General features: G+C 31.4%; 1 protein-coding gene across 1 annotated transcript; it reads right to left on the reverse strand.

Annotated features, from left to right (window-relative positions):
- Positions 1–5,060: 5,060 nt before the first annotated feature.
- Positions 5,061–9,551, reverse strand: LOC107936824 (potassium transporter 5). Its single transcript, XM_041108122.1, has 6 exons — positions 9,266–9,551; positions 8,954–9,179; positions 7,095–7,343; positions 6,952–7,002; positions 6,197–6,880; positions 5,061–6,113 (listed from the first exon to the last, which is right to left on the reverse strand). The coding sequence occupies exons 1-6, from the start codon at positions 9,455–9,457 to the stop codon at positions 5,200–5,202; spliced, it is 2,316 nt and encodes a 771-aa protein (XP_040964056.1). The 5' UTR covers positions 9,458–9,551; the 3' UTR covers positions 5,061–5,199.
- Between the last annotated feature and the right edge of the window lie 532 nt (positions 9,552–10,083).

Below are 10,083 nucleotides of genomic sequence, written 5' to 3' on the forward strand. Positions count from 1 at the left end.
TAGGTGAAAAGCCAGAACTTAATTATAAATCATTTGAGCATCAACTACATATGTCCAATCGGTCCTCTACTAGATCGTTGAAACCATAAATGAATTGCGTGTTTGAATAGAAATGAACGGAATGAATAGAAAAAGAGAAATGGAAAACATTTAGGAATAATTACGATTTTCTCCCAAATGGAGAAATGAAAACATTTGGAAATGAATGTAGATTTCCAAAAATGGAAATGGAAATGGAAATGAAAATGAAAATAGAAATGTACAATTCTATATAAAATTACTTAAAAAACGATGGAAGAATGAGTTTATATTTTTAGATTATTCTGAAGCCCGAAAATGAAAATAAACCATTCGGTCATAATGAATATGTTGAATTGTGACATGTTGAATGAATTTTCTCGAAATTTTATTGGGGGTAAAATCGTCAAATTTTTATCGGGGGTAAAATTGTCAAAATTTTATTGGGGTAAAATTGGGATGAGAAAATTATTTAATATGTAAATATTAAATTTTATTTTGGGAAATAGAAAAACTGAATCGGGTTGGATCATATTATAGAGTATTAGGTAAAAAATGCCTAGGAAGTACTCGTAATTGGACCCGATGAGAGAGAGACTCAAAACTCCTTATATAACATGAAAAGGGCAGCAACCCTGGTAGAAATATAAGGGTGAGTCATTCACCCCTCACTCTAAGTAAGATGTTTTTCTATTTAAAATAAACATCTACAACTCTACAAGGGTTCTAAACTCTTTTTCTATAAATAGATGGCACCAATAGGCTATTTATAAAACTTTTGAAATATTGTTATTCTGCCGAGAAATAGAGAGAATTTATTCTCAACTTTTAAATATATTTTTCCAGAATATCAATTTTACCAATTTCTATTAAGAAGAGAGAATTTTTGTTTTCAGTTCAAAAAGAAAACTTTTTCTAGTTATGTGTTTTCGTTCAATTGGTTCGAGCCCACACTCGAAGCAGTTCATGGTACGAGAATAGCGGAGAAGATCATTTGGTTGAAAGTTGGAAAACATAAAGGATCCGCTTATCCGAAAACACATGTACATGTTTGGTTAATGTTTATTTCTATAAATATCACAAATCGAGTCGATTTTCAAAATTTTAATTTTTCGCCGTGCTAGAAAATCGTTTTCAAATCAGGATTTTTTTCAACAAACTTTGTTATATTGGGGACCAACTTGAATAAAATGAAAATACGTCATGAAATTATGCTAGGAATGGAAAGTATAGAGTCCTTAATTAATAAATGTGAAATCAGATTTTAATCCAAAGCTAAATATCGGAAGATATGCTTATCGCGAGTTTAGGGATTAAATTAAGTAAAATGTAAAATATGTGTGGATTTTTATTTGGATGTAGAATGAATGAAATATGATATTGTTTTATTTATTGAATTATCAGTCGTAGAGAAAGATGACATTGGGTCATCGAGAAAGAAAGGAAAAGCGAGAGTCGCCAACGAGTGTCGTAAGATTTTGATTTGTATTTTTATGATTTGAGATCAAATTATTTGTTTTCATATCCATGTTAATTGTATGATTAAATATCGATGCGAGTATATAATTTTTGTGTGAATTGATTTGTTGCGAGTATATAATGGACTGAATTAAATAAAATGGAAAGTAGTATGATTTAGTGGAGCAGGTTTTGTAATATGAGAATGGATTGAAACATGCTAAAAAAATAAAATATTGTGTGTTGATGATTAATTGAAATGTGATCCTAAAATCTAATGTGAAATTATACATATATATATGAATTGGATTGAAATGAAATAAATGACTGTTATGCGATAAAACAATGTACAGGGGACAAAAATGCAAATGTGACCGAACACAGGGTTTGACAGGTAAATGTAAATGATTACAGGGTACGAATATACGAATAAGGGTAATTACATGTATGATAATATAAATATGAATATTGATGCCATTATGAACTTAGTAAAAGGTTAGGATATGATTGACATGTCAATAGGGTCATATACACGCTTGTACGGAATATATGATTGTACAAAGATTATTACAGGTTATATTTAGATCTAGCATCTATTGCGGATCATTGAGTATTATATGTCTCTACAGAAACTTTGGTATGGTGGAGGTATGTATTTGAAAATGTTTATACCTTTGATGCCTACGGGCTTTGCACTTTGGTGCCTTGATGTAGTGTAGTTTAAGCTCCTACAAGCTATCGGTGTGGTGCAGTTTACTAGGATTCCATTGGGCGAAACATTGAAATCAAAACTTGAAATTGGAAAATGAAATAAATTGAATTTTGGTAACTATTATAATGTATGGTTTGAATTGAAATGGTATGAAATTGTGGTTGATATTAGTATATGAATTGATGTGATAATATAGAACTATAGGAGTGGATATATGAAAATCGATATAAAAGTATATAAAAGATTATGTGATCCATTTAGATCCGAGCCTTGGGGGACGAGTGGAATACGAATAAGCCAACAGACTCCAGTAAAAGGTTTGAATGGTAAGTTAAATGGTTAAATGGTTTTGATTGAACATGAATATTGAATAGCTTAATGTCAATGGCATACATGGTTGATACATAAATACTTTTGAATGTTTAATTGGCATAAAGATTAACATTTGACAATTTTTATGATTTAGTCAATTCTATTGAAATGTTGAATGGCATAATATGATAAATTTAAATGTTAATATCAAATGAATTGATGTACAAAATGAATATATGCATATTTCATATGATAATGAAAGCTTTTGGCATGTAAGTGTTTGTAATATGGCTAAAGATTGAGCTTGAATTGGTTATATGCTTTTGAATAATATTTGTGTTATATTGACTTGAATTATGAAAGTACCATTGAGCGTTATCGCTCAGCGTATGGTTTGTTTATTTCGTGCGCAAGTATAGGTGGAACTCAAAGTTTTGGGAGGTGATTTCAGCATCCAACCCATGGTCCTCGACTCGAAAATGCTTGTATAGTCCTTTTTTGTTTAATGTATGGCATGTACCTAGGTTTGAGTCGGTTTAGCATAGTATGAGATTTTGTTGATATGTAAAGCTAGAAAGAGTAAATTTGATATGACCAAATGGTTAGTTTTCATGTTTGAGAATGATATATAGTTCTGAATTGGATGAATAGATATAACAATTGTGGCATGTAGGTGAACTACTACCAAGTGATCAAATGATTGGTATCATGAAATTTGATTATGTGTTTGAATTGAAATGATGAAATTGATGTAATGCAGATGTATATAATGTGTTAAGGTTTAGAAGTGAACCTATTGGAGATGTATCTTTGGCTAGAAAGGTGAATGGAACCATTTGGAAATAGGGTTCACGTCGCGACGAGGAACCTCCAAAGTTGCGATGTCAACCCGATATTTTGTAAATTTTGCAATTTGGTCATAATTCGACCTTGGGTTAGTATAAGAGCTTTCGAAAGCTCGCATAAGACCGGATAATGATTATGTAATATATTGTGAATATGTAATATACGTATCTGCATATGTAAATAGTTTCATTGTTTATAATTTATCGTAGTTGCTCCGACAATGGATGTGGCATCCTGTAACTCAAACTTGTTAACCGAGTCAGGTATGAAGTGTTACATTATATAATAAATGTGAGATTATAAAAATACTAACAATATAATGCAACATATAACATTTTGATGAGGAATCTGATGATCATAAAATAATTTTGTAGTTTTTCAAACAAAATAAAAATATACAAAGGTCAAAATATGATGAAATGTGTAAAATTATAACACGGTATGTAACATATGTTTACTATATTTAGCATAATTGTGCTAATTCAATAATGCAATATGTATGCATTCTTCAACTTGTAATATAACATATGTATTTCATTTTGACTAGAAACATTGCTAAACAAGCGGGAAAGTAATTGGAATGCATGCAATATTGTTTAAGAGATGCATCTACTTATATTATATTGCTTTCGACTAATTTATTTTAATTTTTTTGGTAGAAAATAACAGCTCTAGGCGATTACATTAAACTGTTGATTTCTTTAGAAACATTCATGTCTTCATCTAGAACTCCTTCAATTAAGTTTGACGAATCTATAAACAATAATAAACTTTGTGTACCATTATTCGCACGCTTAGTCAAAGTAATTTTTCCACACACAAGTGAGATATATACTCGTTTAAAATTAAATTTATTTTGACCAGCGTTGTAAAACTGAGTCATTATCGGAAGCTAATTGGGTCACCGCATGTAAGGCCGCGGGCCATGAAATGTACGGCCCCGATCCTGTTTGTAATTGTATAAAAGCAGCCGTCAAAAATAAAAATACTTTATTATAAGCAATAACCAACTAATTAATGAAAAAAAGGAAACAACTAGGTCTAATACTGTCTCCAGTCCCTATACTCTTCTAAATTTGAAATTTAATCTTTCTTTTCTTTTTAATTTCCAGAATTTAGTCCCCTACTTATTCAATTTTTAAAAAAATAAAATCTAATTAATAACACTATTAATTTAATTTTATTAGATTTGAATATATGCTATTAATTAAACTTCATTTTTTAAATCAAATATTTAAAAATGAAAATATCACATATTCAAATTGGGATAAATACCAAAACTATACATGAACTTTGATATAATGTGCATTGTCATACATAAACTTTGATTTTGTGTAATTTTATACATTAAATTTTGATTTGATTCAATTTTTAGAAATCACTAACGGCATTATCAAATTAGCACTATTTTATGTTGATATATTGCATATAACTATTATATTGATCCGATATGAAAAATAAATGTATTTATTTATTTAAATGTATACATTTGAATTAAAGTAAAAAAAAAGTTTCATATATACATATAAACCATAATTCAAGTTTTAAGTGCATAATTGCACCAAATCAGAGTTCATGTATCAAATTTCATATTAAAACAAAATTCATATATAATTTAATGAAAGTTCATAAATCATGTTATCATTTGAACGCTCTAGATTTCTAAAAATAAAGACAGAGATTTTAAATTTCAAAAGTTGAAAGAGTTCCGCAATTAAACAAAATTAGAATTGGTAAATTATTATTTAAATTTAATATTAGGAATTAATTCTACACCAAATAATGTTTATCATCGGATCTCACAATATGAACCCTTAACTAATGGGTGAAACATGAGAATTTATATATTAAATCTACAGCTCATAAGTCATGCCAACCTTAAGCATGCGCTTATGAGGGATATCAAAAATTTCCTCGCTTTGTCTCAAGTTTTTCTTCATGAAGTTGTAAGCATAATCTATTAACAATCTTTTCCCTATCCCACTCCCTTTGCTTGCAATCACCTCATTCTCACCTATCAAATGCACCACCCCACCTTCCCATGCTTTCTCCACCATGCTCGTCTCGCTCACCACTCTCTCTTGCCACTCCTCTCCGTTCATCACCCCGTTTTCATCTTCCTTACCTTTCTTTCCATCTAAAATGTGAGCCAAATATATGTTTTCCGTGATGAACTCTTTCAACTTCTCGACTAAAGTCTGTTCCAACGGTTCTACTTTGTTGCGTATGTCGGTGTACCCGTATCTGACGATGCAACGGAATATGTTTAACTCCTTTGGTTCCACCCTTCTGAATAGGAACCGTTCTTCGGCTGGAACTTTGCTGATAGGTAGTGACTTGATGGAGACAAAAACAAGGACCGAATGCAATGCTTGTATGTTCGCCACATAGTGCTCGAATATGGGTGGAATGCCTTGAACGAGCTCGGAGTAAAACAGGGCAAGTCCCGGGATTCTACACAAGTTTGTGTCGGAAGCAATGTCCTTTACCCTTTCGAGGGAGAGTTTGTGTTCGAGCTCGAAATTGTACTTCTTTCGGTATACGTTGTTCCAAACGTACATCACGGTCATCAAAGCTGCCGCGAAAGCCAAAGGCAAGTAGCCTCCTTGATCAAATTTGTAAAGGACGGAACTCAAGTAGACGAACTCAATTGAGCCGATGATGACAACGTAGGCCACCACCAAAAGTATATCGGTTTTCCATATCATGATCATGATGAGAACCAACAGGGATGATGTTAGAGTCATTACAAACACCACTGCAATCCCTGCAAAGATTACATTACATTCAATAAGAAATGAAATAAAATTGCATTGCATTGCATGAATCTGAACTGAATGAAAATATTACCATATGCATTGCCGATCTTCTCCGTGGTTCTAAATCCAAGAGTTACCCCTACACAAGCTATCATCAACAAGTAATTCACCTCCGGAATATAAACTTGACCTTCGTATTTAGCCGATGTATGAACGATTTTAACACGAGGGAAACACCCCAACGACAGCGACTGTTGGATTATAGAGAATGTCCCCGAAATCATTGCTTGACTTGCTATAATCGCAGCCGCCACCGCCACCACAAACATCGGCCAATACAAAGAGTGCGGAATCGATTTAAAGAACGTATCGGAGACTAAACTTTGGTGTTTACGAAGGAAAGAGGCTTGTCCCGTATAGGCCATGATTAAAGCTGGGTAAGTCACCGAGCACATGCTAATTTGTATCGAACGAACCGTGAAATGGCCAACATCAGCAAACAAGGCTTCGGTCCCTGTTATGGCAAGAACCACCCCACCAAGGGAAACCCATGCATCTTTTTTGTTCCTCTTAAAGTAATCCACAATATATTTTGGGTTTATGGCTTTGATCACTGTTGGGTCAAATTTAATGAAATTGTAAACCCCAATGCCACCAATGAGACTGAACCAGACACAGATTACGGGAGCAAAACTGTACCCCACTTTGTCTGTTCCAAATCTTTGAACCATGAAGAGACAGATCAAAATTGCTGTTGAAATCCAAACAATCCTATCTGTACGTATTAAAACCAAATGTTAGCAATGTTCCAAATATATAAGTATATGTATATGTTGATATATGGACCTTCTGTCATTGCAGATGTAGCTTCCTTGATGCCACCCACAGCTGATAAAACTGCAATGGAGAGTTTTTTTTTTTTAAAAAGGTAAGATGATCGTTTTATGTTAATGGATGGTGAAAGTATATGGGGGGCAATGGGAGGTAACCTGAAATGCAAGGGGTGAGGACGCCATCGCCGATGACCATGGAAGTGCCGAGCATGGTGATGATCAAGAGAAAAAATTTAGCGAACCGGCTGTTTTCAAGCTTGGACTTGAGCTTTGAAGCTCTACGTAAACGGTTGCTGGGTAATTCAAGCTGGAAATTGGATACATCACGATCCTCGGCTTGTTGACTTGGGATTAAACCCACCCTCGCGTATCGGCATATTAGTGAGTATAGTGCAAATGTTCCACCTGAAAAATATCATTCAATTATGCATAATTCTTTCGAAGGTCTTTGGAACTGTTCTGAACCGGCTTTTCTATTTTTAATAATTTTTAATGATTTTTGAAGAATTTTGGGCTAACAGTTCAAAACTTGGTTTTTCTATTTTTAATAATTTTTAATGATTTTTGAAGAATTTAGTTAATTAAAATCAAATCATTCCAAACTGAAAATTAATGGTTTGATCGGCTTAATTATCGGTTTGAATTTAAAAATTTTAATTCCTTTTATTAATTCTCATTTGCACCCGGATTTTAAATTGGTTCTAATTAAGTATTTGAAGTATCGGTAATATATCAATCATGTTATTTTGTTAAACTTAATTGTCAATTTAAACGTTAAATAGTAGTTTTGAAACACATAAATCAAATTGAAAATAATATTTCTAGATTTTATTGACGGCCTATTCTGTAACACGTTAGATCTGAATTGTTGATACAATAAGTATACATGTATTTAGTATAGGGACAACTCTCAAAACTATACATGAACTTTAGTTTGATGTGCAATTGTATACATAAAATTTCGATTTGATCCAATTCATACAAGTTATTAACACAATTGTTGATATAGCATCAGTTTATGTTTATATATTGCATACATAAATAAGTATATTTATTTAATATAAAAATAAATTGATATTTTTATTTTTTAAATGTATACATTAGAACTACAATCAAAGTTTCATGTGTATAATTACTCCAAATTAAAATTTATGTATTAAATTACACATAAAACTAAAATTTATGTACAATTTTAAGATTTACCACTTTAAATTTAAATAAGTTGTGCATCATATTTGAAACTAAAATTGAACACATAGACCAAGACTTTTATGAATTAGCCCTTTATTTTAATTTATTTTCATAGGAAAGTCCCTCTCTCTTTTCTTTTAATTTATGTAAAGCAATATTTTAGGGATCAAGATGCTTTTTGATTACTTCTAAATTAACTTTTCTAAAAATATTATTTTATGATTACTTGTTTCTGAAATTACCATTAATCAATTCCCCCAACAAGTTGGGAGTGACAACGTTTTTATGCCAACCCCGAGTGATAATTTTTTTTAAAGTATTAATATATAATTTTATAAATTTTCAAGAAATTAAATTATAATTTTTTTAATTCTAATTAAAAATTGAAGGACTAAAATATAATTTTCTCATGACCACATAAATAAACAAATAATAAAAACGCAAGCAATGGATTTTTTTGTTTAATCAAAGACTATTTTCCCCCAAGTAAAGTTCTCCCCCAGATGGTTATGTAATTATTTTATAAGACTCGTACATTAACAGCCAATTGGCTTCTTTAACTTCTCTAATCACCCATGTTCAAACTGACCAAAATATAATTAATTAATTAATTAAAATTTGAATATTCAGACCACACAACAAGTTCATGAATCATGTCATGTTTAAGATCTCAGTATTCATTGGATTTGTTGATATTTAAATATAAATATAAATATGAATTAATTTCGAGGTAATGAGAAAAACAAAAACAGCTTCCATGCAATAACTTAATCATGTAATAAATGAAATGTTTTTAAAGTCTTTTTATTTTTTTGTTTAATTACCTTCACCATTGTCGTTGGCTCGTAAGACGATAAAGACGTATTTGATCAAAGGGATGAGAGTGATGGTGTAAAAGATCAAAGACAGAACACCCAATATGTCGTCGCTGTTTTTAATACCGTCGGCGAAGGTACTCGCGTAAACGTAAAGCGGCGACGTCCCTATATCGCCGTAAACAACTCCGATGCTTTGAAATGCTAGTTGCAGTATCACCGACCATTCCACAGCCTACTCGCAAATTGTTCAACGTTATTACAAACTACTCATATACATATAATCTGAGACTTTATATATATATATGTATATACACATACCTGAGAGGCACGAACGTGATGGCTGGGGACCTTGGTGGATTCCAAGTCCATGGAATCGGACCTGTGGAGCTTGTGTAATGATGGGTCGGTTTTAGGGTGATGGGTGTCGGCTGATTCGACATCCTCGGAGTCATCATCGTTATGGTGGGTTTGTTCAATAGGTTCTTCTTGAACGAAGTCATCAGTAGGCATAGTATGTGAAAGGGAAAAAGAAAACAGAAAAGGAAGGGCCGCTGGGGTAAGTGAAAGATTGAAGAGTTTAGCTCCCAAATCTGAGAGTGGGGGATGGGGTTTTTATATTATTACTAATTAGGAGAATATTCTCCTTTCCTCTTCACTAGTTGGGCACTTTTCTTAAAAGGATAAATTCACTATTAATTATTTAATTATAGGTAAATTTCCATTTTGGTCACTTAATTAAAAAAAGTTACAATTTCACCATTAACGTTTTTTACTCTCTTTTTTTTCTATGAAATACTTTTATAATTAGTATAATAACAATTTTAGCACTTAAATGTTTATATTTTTTTTATCAATTTCATGTTGAATCTATATAAAAATTACAAAAATATTCAAAAAAAATATAAAATTCTATAATTCTAAAAAAATCAAAATATCGAATGCATTTAATTTTTATTTCATATACATATTAGTTCGTCAACAATAACACCTTCTAGGATTTAATTTTTTTAGAATTTTTATATAGAATTTTCTATTTTTAAAAATATTTTTAGGTTTTTTTTATAATTTTTATATAGGGTCGGTTGACCAAAAATAATAATTCTGAAAACATTAGCGATCAAATTAAATACTAGAAT

This window comes from Gossypium hirsutum, chromosome D12 (assembly GCF_007990345.1).
Source record: "Gossypium hirsutum isolate 1008001.06 chromosome D12, Gossypium_hirsutum_v2.1, whole genome shotgun sequence".
Taxonomy (NCBI): domain Eukaryota; kingdom Viridiplantae; phylum Streptophyta; class Magnoliopsida; order Malvales; family Malvaceae; genus Gossypium; species Gossypium hirsutum.